Source organism: Pleurodeles waltl, chromosome 2_1 (genome assembly GCF_031143425.1).
Source record: "Pleurodeles waltl isolate 20211129_DDA chromosome 2_1, aPleWal1.hap1.20221129, whole genome shotgun sequence".
Taxonomy (NCBI): Eukaryota; Metazoa; Chordata; class Amphibia; order Caudata; family Salamandridae; genus Pleurodeles; species Pleurodeles waltl.
In genome coordinates, this window is record NC_090438.1 from 544012240 (window position 1) to 544025870 (window position 13631).

At 46.8% G+C, this 13631-nt stretch overlaps 1 protein-coding gene across 50 annotated transcripts in view; it reads right to left on the reverse strand.

Annotated features, from left to right (window-relative positions):
* The window catches only part of CLASP2 (cytoplasmic linker associated protein 2), a 1425897-nt gene that overhangs the window by 626300 nt on the left and 785966 nt on the right, over positions 1 to 13631 (reverse strand). For 41 of the 50 annotated variants that reach the window (XM_069214594.1, XM_069214510.1, XM_069214503.1 and 38 more), the window contains one exon: positions 10679 to 10702. The exons of the other annotated variants lie outside the window; for them this stretch is intronic. In XM_069214594.1, the coding sequence (XP_069070695.1) occupies positions 10679 to 10702 (24 nt within the window). The remainder of the gene's footprint in view (positions 1 to 10678; positions 10703 to 13631) is intronic. 50 annotated transcript variants of the gene reach the window in all.

The window sequence follows — 13631 nt, forward strand, 5'->3', positions numbered from 1 at the left end:
ACAATAGAGATGCCCCTCATCATTGGAAGGGTGAGGTGGAGCGTAGAAAATAGGAAAGGTGATAGACTGACCTACACAAAAAGGCGTGACCACCTTTGAAAGAAAGCCAGCGTGCAAAGCACCACTGTCAGGATGAATAGATAAGTAGGGCAGCTTAGATGAGAAGGCCTATAGCTCACTAACTCGTTGGGCAGATGTTATAGCCATGAGGTAAGCCGTTCTGATGGTGAGCAACCCCAAGGAACAGCTGTGAAGCGGCTCAAAGGGAGCACACATCAAGAACGTGAGAACCAGATTTAAGTCTACTGAGATACTGTAACGGAAGAAGAGGGAAAAAGATGAAATAAACTTTTCAAGAAGCTATGTACAATAGATTTGAAAGAGTGCCTAGAGCAGAGCCCTGCTGCGCAAGAGATAGAATTAAGAGAAGAACCTGAGAAAGGGGGGCAGAAAGGGGATTGACTTTTTCTGTCAGAACACCAGGCCACAAACTTTTTCCAACAGCAGGCATATACAGTCTTTGTGGAGGAACGCCCATCTGCCAAGCTGACATTGTCGACTTTGGGAGTAAGGTCAGAGGCTGTGAACTGCCGCCGCTCAATCGCCACACAAAAAGGTCGACACCGGAGAGGTTTAGGTGGTCCAGCCACCAACTGAGTGCCTGTGATGGCAGAAGGGCAAATTAGAAGGGTTTTGAGGCTGCAGTAGAACTTTGTTTTGAGGTGATAGGTTGGTGGTTGTCTGACCCGAACTTTGTTTACCTGATCCACGTTGTTTGTCGATACCGAGCCCCCAGTTGTGCAGGGGCTGGGGAGCATGCAGAGCACAGTGGCTGGGTGGGAACTGGCATGGTTGGTAGCCCCTTCACTAGCCACGAAAGGGGCAGAAAGCAGACCAGGAATGGCGAAGGGTTGAAGATAACCCCAAGGGCCAGGCCATAGCATGACTATCCTTAAATCTCTCAAGAGCCGAGTCAGAGTCAAAGAATAAGTGACATCCCCTGAAAAGCCAGTAGTCCACAGCCAGGCGTGGTGCCTAAGGTCAACCGGTGACAAAACCGCTCTGCCTAGCAAGTCGGTCATGTCGAGTCCACAACCAATAGTGAACTATGTTGCATCTCTCCTGTCTGCTACTGCTTGGGAGAGCACAGTCTAGGCCTCCTCCAGGGACGGTAGGCAGCACTTGCACAACTGTGTCCCACAGAAAATGGGAGTGGTATCTGAAAAGGCATGCGGTGTTCGCAGACCACAATGCCAGGCTGGCAGAAGAAAACCTCTTCTTAGCAAGTGTCTCCAGTCTCTTGGATTCCCTATATGGGGAGCAGTAGGGAACGCACCAGGGTTGACTTGTGAGGTGGATGTCTGGGCGATCAAACTCTCAGGGGTGGGATGCTGAGTGAGAAACACAGGGCAGGGCGGTGGCGAAGGGGGATGGTCCTATTCACAGCAACCCCTGTGTTGTGCTTCGAACTAGTACCTAAAAGGATATCTGTGAGGGCCTCATTAAATAGGTCTTTTAGATGGGGAGATTGCAGGCTGAAGCACCTCTGTCAAGACACTAGTCTTGACCACCATCGAGGGCAACTGAAGGTCAAGCACCTCCGCAGACTCTCCCTCCTCGGTAGGAGGAAAATGCATGCCAGTATCTGGGGAAGTAGCTAGGCCACTAGCTTTGCCCAGTTTTTGACACCAGTTCATATCTTGCACACAAGGTTAGACTTCCTCAGGGTCCAATGACCCCTTGCATTCTTACCCGAGACCAAGCCATAAGAATAGGGCTCAGGATCTGAACTAGGAGGCAAGTTTTCCCAATGACACCAGATACAGCACTAAGCGACGTCCCTCTGGCTCCATATCGTAGTCGGGTATTCAAATGGGGATAGGGCCCGCAGGTGGACGACACGAGCATCAGTCTAGCTCCAGAAGTGGATCCTTGGGGCCACCGGCACAGAACTAGCTGGGGCCCCTGTCAACACCACGTAGCCCAAAAAGGCGATTGAGGGGTCGGCCTGCCCAAATATGGTGGAAATGGCATCAGAGAAGTCTTTTAGTTGGGCAGGGTCGCTCCAGCTCCCTGAAACTCTGGGATGCGTGGAGATGAACCAGGGGCACTCTCATCAGTGGAGCATGGACTAGAATGCAGACGATTCCGCATCTCGCCGGCCGACGGACATGGAAATGTCAAAGTGCGCTTTGAAGACGTCTTTTTATTTAGACTTACCCGAAAGTCCCAAAGATTTTTAATGTGACGAGTCTGGGTGCTGCCTATATAGGTGATACAGACGTTACTTCCGGCGTGGCTGACGACACACAGGCAGCCAATCAATGCCACCTGCTGGGGCTCAGGGGTACTGCTTACGAAAAATCTCCCAGATCCAGACTGATGCCTAGGATTATTCTAAGGTAAGGAATCTGCAGCTACAAGTCTATATCAGATAAGCTGCTCCATAGCAAGGAGGGACCGGTTTCTGTAGAACCCCTGAATAAGAGGAGTCCCTGCTTTTTTTTTTTGTTATGTTATGCTGCACCAAAGCAATGTAACAACATATGCCAACCGTTGTTGAATATGGAATCAAGTGAAAGGTGCTTCAAACTATGAGCAGCACCTCAGGTGAAAAAGGCAGCACACCCTCAATGTGTCTGCAACCTTTTCTCAGAACGGTTTTATTTTGGGGACAGAGTCACCAAATGTGTAGTTATCTCCAATTGCCCCACAAATTATCCAGCAGCTAGGACTAGCAGTGGGATACATTTCAAGCAGAGAGGAGGTGTGATGCCACCCAAACCACACCCTATAACGTATTTCTCTGCTTTGAATAGATGTGGAAGGCGACTGAATGTCACACCCCTGCCTTTCCCACTGCTTTTGCATAACCTGTATTTCCATTACGCGATCTTATGGTTTGTTTCCAGACATGTCTTGTGGGAAAGCAGAATATGGTAATGATTAGAAATAGTACCCCTAGAGCAAATAGATTTAGGAAAGAACATTTTGAACTGGGTTTTATCTCTTATGAAAGATTCACGCTCTCAGTGACTATGCTAAGCGCAGCATAGACATCATTTTTCAGATAAAAGAATTGTGCCCTGCATTGCAGAAATTATTTAGAACAGGAGACACTAAACATTATCTTGCTAATACCCTTCTGCCAACCCCAAATAGGAGACCCATACCATGCTGGGGTGAAGGCATTGTTCTAGTGTATAGGTTTATACATCACCCACCATCAGTAGTCAAGCATGCAATACAGGGTCTATGTTGTTTCTCCAACCAAATTAGATCACGTGTGGCATCCAGTATAGAATGACTTTCCCCTTTGGTTTCTTTTTTTTAAACTTGATGGTAAAAGATAGGTGGTGTTTGATAGCATCAAGGGTTTTCGGTTGGGTGGACTCCCCGCTCAAGGCACTAAGCTAGACATGTAAGTCTGCACTGGCACCAAGACAAACAGAGCCTTTGGAACGGACTCTAATAGCCAGATCTGTCAGGGAACCGGTATGTTGCTACTTCTTTTATTTTTGTGTTTGTGGCATTTCTCCCTGGAAGACCTGGGTGGAAAGGGACTTAGAACTAGACCAGAAATTACATCAAGCTCTAATATCATCATGCAACCCCAGCTTAAGATCTTACCCCACTGTTCCTCAATGGCTATGGGATGCATACTGGGGAAAGAAGTACACAACCTTGTGACGTGCTCGGATCTCAAACACCACAAACTAATGTCATTGGGGTCCGTGATCAACATATAATTCTCAAAAATCCTACAGTGCTTGAGACATTTTAGAGGAGACATCCCTCTCACTGCATCAATTTTGCATAAAGAATTTTACTTGAGAACTTTTCTCACAGCAAGAGCGTGTTCTGGATCAGAGTCAAAGGCTGTGGAAAAACCGGAAACGGTATCAGGGTATAAGGATGGGCACTTTATGGCTCCAGTGTACCACCAGTATAGTTTACACACTGACATTGAGCCAGCACATCCTGCGGGTGTGGAAAAGTTATTGAAAATTTGTGGATGCCATCTGGTGACTTGAATATTCAAGAGGTGAAGATCTACAAGTAGAAGTATCCTTCATAAGGGCCACATCTTCAGCCGCCTGCATTTTACTCACTCTACTCCAGGACTAGCCTGTACAACAATCTGTTGTCAGATTAGACAGATATATTTTTCTTACTATTGCATGCACTTTCAGATTCCTTTTTTGCTTATGATTAATATTGAAAATGTCACTTACCCAGTGTACATCTGTTCGTGGCATCAGTCGCAGTAGATTCGCATGTTCTGCAATAGCTCGCCATCTGGTGTTGGGCCGGAGTGTTACAAGTTGTTTTTCTTCGAAGAAGTCTTTCGAGTCACGGGACCGAGTGACTCCTCCTTTTGTCTCCATTGCGCATGGGCGTCGACTCCATCTTCGATTGTTTTTCCCCGCAGAGGGTGAGGTAGGAGTTGAATTGTAGTAATAGTGCCCATGCAATGGAGTGACTAAGTATGCACCTATTTAAGGTTGAGATGATACATATATAAATAATTGAAGGTAACTTCCAAACTGCTACAGGATCCCGGGGAGGCGGGTGGGCACATGCGAATCTACTGCGACTGATGCCACGAACAGATGTACACTGGGTAAGTGACATTTTCAGTTCGATGGCATCTGTCGCTGTAGATACGCATGTTCTGCATAGACTAGTAAGCAGTTATTTCCCCAAAAGGCGGTGGATCAGCCTGTAGGAGTGGAAGTAGTCTGAAATAATGTTCTTAATACGGCTTGACCTACTGTGGCTTGTTGTGCGGATAACACGTCTACACAGTAGTGCTTGGTGAATGTGTGAGGCGTAGACCATGTGGCTGCCTTACATATTTCTTGCATTGGGATGTTTCCTAGAAAGGCCATGGTAGCACCTTTCTTTCTGGTTGAATGTGCCCTTGGTGTAATGGGCAGCTGTCGTTTAGCTTTAAGGTAGCAGATTTGGATGCATTTAACTATCCATCTGGCTATACCTTGTTTTGAAATTGGGTTTCCTGCATGAGGTTTTTGAAATGCAATAAAGAGTTGTTTAGTCTTTCTGATGTTTTTTGTTCTGTCAATGTAATACATCAATGCTCTTTTGACATCTAATGTATGTAGTGCCCTTTCAGCTACGGTATCTGGTTGTGGAAAGAACACTGGAAGTTCCACTGTTTGATTTAGATGGAACGGTGAAATAACCTTTGGCAAAAATTTAGGATTGGTCCTTAGGACGACTTTATTCTTGTGTAGTTGTATAAAAGGTTCCTGTATTGTAAACGCCTGAATCTCGCTTACTCTTCTTAGGGAAGTAATGGCGATGAGAAATGCCACCTTCCAGGTTAGGAACTGTATGTCGCAGGAGTGCATGGGTTCAAAAGGTGGACCCATAAGTCTAGTTAGGACAACATTTAGGTTCCATGAAGGAACAGGTGGTGTTCTTGGTGGTATAATTCTCCTAAGGCCCTCCATGAATGCTTTAATGACTGGTATCTTATATAGGGAAGTTGAATAGGTAGTCTGCAGGTATGCAGATATTGCTGCAAGGTGTATTTTAATGGAAGAGAAAGCTAGGTTAGATTTTTGTAAGTGAAGCAAGTAACCCACTACATGTTCTGGAGTTGTGTGTAATGGTTGTATTTGATTAATATGGCAGTAGCAAACAAACCTCTTCCATTTACTTGCATAGCAGTGCCTGGTGGATGGCCTTCTGGCTTGTTTTATGACTTCCATACATTCTTGGGTAAGTTGTAAGTGCCCGAATTCTAGGATTTCAGGAGCCAGATTGCTAGATTCAGCGATGCTGGATCTGGGTGTCTGATCTTTTGGTTGTGCTGTGTCAACAGATCTGGCCTGTTGGGCAATTTGATGCAGGGTACCACTGATAGGTCTAGCAGCGTTGTGTACCAGGGTTGCCTTGCCCAAGTTGGTGCTATCAATATGAGTTTGAGTTTGCTTTGACTGAGTTTGTTTACCAGGTAAGGAAGGAGAGGGAGAGGAGGAAAAGCGTAAGCAAATATCCCTGACCAGTTCATCCATAGGGCATTGCCTTGGGATTGTTCGTGTGGGTATCTGGATGCGAAGTTTTGGCATTTTGCGTTCTCCCTTGTCGCAAACAAGTCTATCTGAGGTGTTCCCCAGAGTTTGAAATAAGTGTTCAGAATTTGGGGGTGAATTTCCCATTCGTGGACCTGTTGGTGATCTCGAGAGAGATTGTCTGCGAGTTGATTTTGGATCCCTGGTATAAACTGTGCTATTAGGCGAATTTGGTTGTGAATTGCCCAATGCCAAATCTTTTGTGCTAGCAGGCTTAACTGCGTGGAGTGCGTCCCCCCCTGCTTGTTTAGATAATACATTGTTGTCATGTTGTCTGTTTTGACGAGAATGTATTTGTGAACTATTATTGGTTGGAAAGCTCTTAGTGCTTGAAAAACTGCTAGAAGTTCTAGGTGATTGATATGCAGTTTTGTTTGATGTACGTTCCATTGTCCTTGTATGCTGTGTTGATCGAGGTGTGCTCCCCACCCTGTCATGGAAGCATCTGTTGTTGTTACGTATTGTGGCACTGGGTCTTGGAAAGGCCGCCCCTTGTTTAAATTTATGTTGTTCCACCACAGGAGCGAGAGGTAAGTTTGGCGGTCTATTAACACCAGATCTAGAAGGTGACCCTGTGCTTGAGACCACTGCGATGCTAGGCATTGTTGTAAGGGCCTCATGTGCAGTCTTGCGTTTGGGACAATGGCTATGCATGAAGACATCATGCCTAGGAGTTGTAATACCATCTTTGCCTGTATCTTTTGTGTTGGATACATGCGTTGTATGATGGTGTTGAAATTTAGAATTCTTTGTGGACTTGGAGTGGCTACTCCCTTTGATGTGTCTATTATGGCTCCTAGGTATTGTTGTACCTTGCGCGGCAGAATGTTGGATTTTGTAAAGTTGACGGTGAACCCGAGTTTGAAGAGGGTTTGTATGATCTGATTTGTGTGATTTGAGCACTGTATGAACGAATGGGCCTTGATTAGCCAGTCGTCCAAATATGGGAACACATGTATTTGCTGCCTTCTTATGTGTGCAGCGACTACGGCTAGACATTTGGTAAAGACTCTTGGTGCGGTTGTTAATCCGAAAGGCAGTACCTTGAATTGGTAATGTATTCCTTTGAATACAAACCTTAGGTATTTCCTGTGCGATGGGTGTATTGGTATATGGAAATAAGCATCCTTGAGGTCTAAGGTTGCCATGTAGTCGTGTAGTTTTAGCAATGGCAATACTTCTTGTAGTGTGACCATGTGGAAGTGGTCTGATTTGATGAAAGTGTTCACTACTCTGAGGTCTAGGATTGGTCTCAGCGTTTTGTCCTTCTTTGGTATCAGAAAGTACAGTGAGTAAACTCCTGTGTTTATTTGTGTGTTTGGCACTAATTCGATTGCATTCTTTTGCAATAGTGCCTGCACTTCTATCTCCAGGAGATTGGAATGGTGTGTTGTTAAATTTTGTGCTTTTGGTGGTATGTTCGGAGGGAATTGTAGAAATTCTATGCAATAACCATGTTGGATAATTGCTAGAACCCAAGTGTCTGTAGTGATTTCCTCCCATGCTTTGTAATAATGACCTATTCTTCCCCCCACTGGTGTTGTGTGGAGGGGGTGAGTGACATGTGAGTCACTGTTTAGTAGCAGGGGTTTTGGGGCTTTGAAATCTTCCTCTATTTCTAGGGAATTGCCCTCCTCTATATTGTCCCCGAAAACCTCCTCTATACTGTCCCTGGTAACTGGACGGTGTGGCTTGTGAGGTGCTGGCTTGCGTGCTTTGACCCCGAAACCCCCCTCGAAAGGGCGTTTTACGGAATGTGCTGTAATTCCCTCTGCTCTGCGGGGAATAGAGTGCGCCCATGGCTTTGGCAGTGTCCGTATCTTTTTTGAGTTTCTCAATCGCTGTGTCCACTTCTGGACCGAACAGTTCTTTTTCATTAAAGGGCATATTGAGAACTGCTTGTTGAATCTCTGGTTTAAATCCAGACGTTCGGAGCCATGCATGCCTTCTGATAGTTACAGATGTATTAATTGTCCGTGCAGCTGTATCTGCAGCGTCCATGGAGGAGCGGATCTGGTTGTTGGAAATGGCCTGTCCCTCCTCAACCACTTGTTTTGCCCTATTTTGTAAGTCCTTGGGCAGATGGTCAATGAGATGTTGCATCTCGTCCCAGTGGGCTCTGTCATAGCGCGCAAGTAGTGCCTGGGAGTTCGCGATGCGCCACTGGTTTGCAGCTTGTGCTGCGACTCTTTTACCAGCTGCATCGAACTTGCGGCTTTCTTTATCTGGGGGTGGTGCATCTCCAGATGTGTGAGAGTTGGCCCTTTTCCTAGCTGCTCCTACAACGACAGAGTCTGGTGGCAGCTGTGTAGTGATGAAAACCGGGTCTGTAGGAGGCGCCTTATACTTTTTTTCCACCCTTGGTGTGATGGCCCTACTTTTGACCGGCTCCTTAAAGATGTCTTTTGCGTGCCGGAGCATACCAGGGAGCATAGGCAGGCTTTGGTATGAGCTGTGGGTGGTGGAGAGTGTGTTGAATAAAAAATCATCCTCGACTTGTTCTGAGTGGAGGCTCACGTTGTGAAATTGTGCTGCTCTAGCCACCACCTGAGAATACGCGGTGCAGTCTTCTGGTGGAGATGGCTTCGTAGGGTATGCCTCCGGACTGTTATCTGACACTGGGGCGTCGTATAAGTCCCATGCGTCCTGATCTTGGTCACCCTGGCTCATGGTGGTGTGAGCTGGGGAGTGTGATGGAGTTTGTGCTGGTGAGACGTTAATCACGGGCGGAGGAGAGGGTGGTGGGGTAACTCTTTTCACCACTTTTGGTTGTGGTGTCTGTTCAGTCTGGAACTCCAACCTTCTCTTTCTCCTAATGGGGGGAAGGGTGCTTATTTTTCCTGTCCCCTGCTGTATGAAGATACGCTTTTGCGTATGGTCCACATCAGTTGTTTGTAGCTCTTCCTCAAACCTATGCTTCTGCATTTGGGAGGTTAGCGAGTGCTCTTCTGTATAAGAGCCTGAAGCTGGGTCGCTTGCAGTTTGTTTCGGCATCGAAACCCTGTCTGCGTGTTTTTTCGGCTCCGAGGTGACTTTTTTCTTTTTCGGGGCCGAAACTTCTCGGCGTCGATCTGTTTCGGTGCCGCTGTCTCGGCGTCGAGCCGTGTCGACACCGGCATCTCGGTGTCGAGGCTTGTCTCCAGCACTTTCTCGGTCCCGAGAAGGCTGCGTGCCGGTGTCTCGACCGGAGTCGGACGATCTCGGCACTGCTTGGGCCTTTTTCGGTGCCGACAGTCGGTCACCGAATTTATGGGTGGAGCCATGGCCGGATGGCAGTGGCGTCCCCTGGGCCTTGTAAATGTTTCTCTGTGTGGTTTTCAACGTCTTACTCACGGTTTGTGTATCGTCGAATCCTTCGGAGTCTGAGTCTTGGATCGAAAAGGTACCTTCCTCTTCCTGTTCCTCGAACTCCCGTTGGGCTGTCGGTGCGGACGCCATCTGAAGTCTTCTGGCTCGACGGTCTCGGAGTGTTTTTCGGGACCGGAACGCACGACAGGCCTCGCAGGTGTCTTCGCTGTGCTCAGGTGACAGGCACAGGTTGCAGACCAAGTGTTGGTCTGTGTAGGGGTATTTATTGTGGCATTTGGGGCAGAAACGGAACGGGGTCCGTTCCATCGGCGTTCTTCAGCACGCGGTCGGGCCGACCAGGCCCCGACGGGGGATCGAAAAACTACCCCGAAGGGCACCGGAGCTCTTCGATCTTCGATGCGGTGTGGAACCTAAGTACGCCGATCCCGAACGCAACAATACCGACGAAAATCTTCCGAAATTAGCTATCTTTCCGTTCCGAAACTCGGAGCGACAGGAACACGTCCGAACCCGATGGCGGAAAAAAAACAATCGAAGATGGAGTCGACGCCCATGCGCAATGGAGACAAAAGGAGGAGTCACTCGGTCCCGTGACTCGAAAGACTTCTTCGAAGAAAAACAACTTGTAACACTCCGGCCCAACACCAGATGGCGAGCTATTGCAGAACATGCGTATCTACAGCGACAGATGCCATCGAACATGTATTTTCTATTCACAGAACTTTCTAATCCAGTTTCCATTCCACATCCCCACCTCTAGAATATATTTCAGTCTACCTTTACACTGTAATAAGTACTCCGCTTGAGGCACCCTTCCGTGAACATTCAGGTTTGATAAATGCTTTTATCACAGTGCAAAAAGTACAGGCACACTAGCTGGTAATAGCACTGTCATTGTTTTTTAGTATATTTAGAATACAAAATTATTTAGAAGATACTTTTGTTTGTCGTAAATTTCAGTGTGCTTTTTAAGACAATATTTTGACAGCACTCATTACAAACTGACATAGCTCCAACGATTATTTGGTCAGAAAATGCAGTGCGGATGAATGATCACAAAACATCAACCACGTTTAACCAAACTCTCATTTACCATGACGTGTAGTGACCTACAGATTTAGGAAAGATAAACATATATACACACACACACACACAACGATATCTAGTGGACAGCTTAAGCAGTAACAATAGGAAACTGTTGAATGGAAATAAAGCCATGAAAAAGGTTCGCCTGTTAGGTTATGAAAAGACAGGAAAGATGTTCTTACCATCCATCTTGTCTGAAGTATCCTCTTTGGAGATAAAGCAGGTAGAGAATAGGAAAGACTTTTATGTTAGATTAAAGGTGTTTAAAGCACAAATTTAAACAATCACGAAAACAAGTGTGTAACTATTTATAGCAAACAGGACACAAATACACAAAGAAAACAATGACAAACAAGCAACTGTAGTGGTTCGGAGAGATGATTTGTGGCCATAGTAATCACCTGCCAGTTCGTCAAAGCTGTTCTTTAGAGAGAAAAAAAAAAACAGTGCAGCCTATTTGCAATGTATGGCACATCATAGCACATTTGAGAAAGAGACAAATAAATGTTACACCACTAAGGGATGTGCTGTGGGGAACCTTGACGGGCAGTATAACCCTGGTCAAGTATTTTGGAATACTTTTTCTAATCCTCACCACCCATATCCTTTAGTTCACTTTCTGTGGGATACTCGAGGTACCAATTGAGAAATCCTCCACTATGACGAGATCCATTAAACCTACTTGCCTTTATATTTTGGGAAGGTACAGAAGGCATTTGTGAATACTACAAGTCCCACCCACAAGTCCATCATTTCTAGAATTCACAGTAACAAGTATCAAAATCATCCTGTAGGGAGAACTTAATTTCATTGAGTTTCACCGCTAAGCTAGTCTGGCTATTTCTACCTTTTGTCACTGTCAATCTTGGCCCTTCAGGGTAAGACAATACTCACATGGAAATTTTCAGTTTAGAGAGACTTGAGGAGCGAGGTAACTTTACAAAGAGTGTGATTAGACTGGTCCCACAGGCGAAGATCTGGCTGCAATAAGGTAAACCTTATAACGGAGGTCTCAGAAAGTCAAATATTCATATTTTAGAACAGTATTTAGAGCCTGCAGGTAGGTACACACTTTCCTTGATTCTTCATAAGGCACGAAGTAACAAGATGCAGCCTGCCCAGAATACCTCCCCTCAGTCTCAGAAGACTTCATCAGGTACTTCACCACCCAGAGGCATGCTTTTCTTCCCTTGTGGTGCTGATGACGAAAGATCCTGAAAAGGCCTTCAACACAGTTTGCTGGGATTTCCTGTTTGCAGCGATGAGACAGATGGGACTTCGGGGGGGGGGGGGGGGGGGGGAGGAGATACAGGGCAAGGAGCACATTGTCTCCTTATATGCTGATACCACTGTATTTGGCCAACGGGAATTATGGGTTGCATGGTTGCACTGAATCTCCTTTGAGAATTTGAATGTCTTTGGCCTTTGAGTCAACAAAACCAAAACCCATCTGTTCCCTGTGCCCCTGGATACCAGACGGCCCCAGAACCCCGCTGCCCCGCCACCACCCTGGATTTGGGGTGGTCCCAGTCTTCCTTCCGATACCTGAGCATCCAGATTTTCCACTCACTGGAAGATATACGTGAAGGAAACCCTGGAAAACCCTCCGGTCTCTTAAAGCCTGTCTCTCCTTCTGGCAATGTCTCCAACTGCTGATTATTGCCAGGATTGCACTATCCAAGATAGTCATGCTGCCAAACGTGCTTTTTTTTTTTTTTTTTTTTTTTTAATCATCCTCTTGGTTGCAGTCCTGGCTTCTTGGTTTCTTCAGCTAAACAACCTACTGAGGGACCTTATCAAGGATGGGGGCTGCAAAATGGTCTCCTTAGAAACCCTCCAGCATCTGGTGGATGAAGGAGGACTAGAGGCACTGAACATTGAACTACATTTCTTGGCCTACCAGCTCCAATGGATCACGCTATTACTGCATGGGGCTCACCTGGAGGAACTGGGCGCAATGGACTCACCTGACCAGCGGGGCGCCTTGCTAGCCCGACTGATCCATCCAACAGCCTCAACTCCCCACCCAGGTATTCTTCTGGATGTAGTCCTACGCTGCTAGAGACGCCGTGTGCAAAAGACAGTGGAGGTGCCGCTTTACGCCCCGGCGCTACAATTAATAGGTTGCTCGCACGGAGACCCTTTATCTTTCTTTACAGGTTGACAACTATCCACTTGGATAGATGTGTGCATTGAGACAGTGGGTGACTGTCTTGGCCCACAATTATGGCATACTGCACAAACAGTTACTCCTATACTAAGCGCTGACCTGCACTATTTAGGGATTTATGGACGGGAGGCCACAAAGAGCTGAAAACCCATACGGTACTTCAACTGTTGGCCTCCTTAGCTAACTTTAGACACTTAGTGATATGGATCTACCGATCCCTGGCCGAGATGACTCGGAGGCCTTTGGTGACACTGCGGAGGCGATGGGAGGGCATATGTGACTGGGAACTTTTTGACTCTGAATGGCAAAAGGTCCTGGCCTATCCCAAAAGAGTCTCAGGGAACACGAGACTGAAATACACACATACAGTTTAATTATGTGCATATGACACACATGACACCATACAGACTGCAAGTACTGTATGGCGGAGAACTACGCATATGCCCCAGATGCAATCACTTAGATGCCGACTTCATACATATGAATTGGCACTGCCCTAGACTGTCTTTTCTGGAACACAGTTATGGATACACTGGATAGCACCCTGGGCCGCTCCGTTCAGCCTTCCCTGGATATGTGCCTGTTGGGGCTGCTTGACAGACCGCTCAAATGCAACATGGGCACCCGATTCCTTGCCCTGGTGCTAGTGAAGCGGTGAATTGCCATGGCCTGGAACCGGCGTTGGGGACTTGGAAAAGAGACGTTACTCAGTGCGCCAGAGCAGAGGAGAGGGCACTGATCCAGGAGGGGGCTAGAGGAGACCTGAGACGCCCAATGGCAGGACTCTGGGCTAAGGACTGGACATCTGAGAACACCCAGAGGGGACTTCCTCTGAAAACTCTCAAGACCAGGAAAACAACACAGATGAGGACACTTTTTTGTTTCCTACCCCCTCCTCAGGTGCAGGGGTTTCTCCTACATCCCCCGCCAACTCCCATAATGCATAGGTTATCCTGACTGACAGA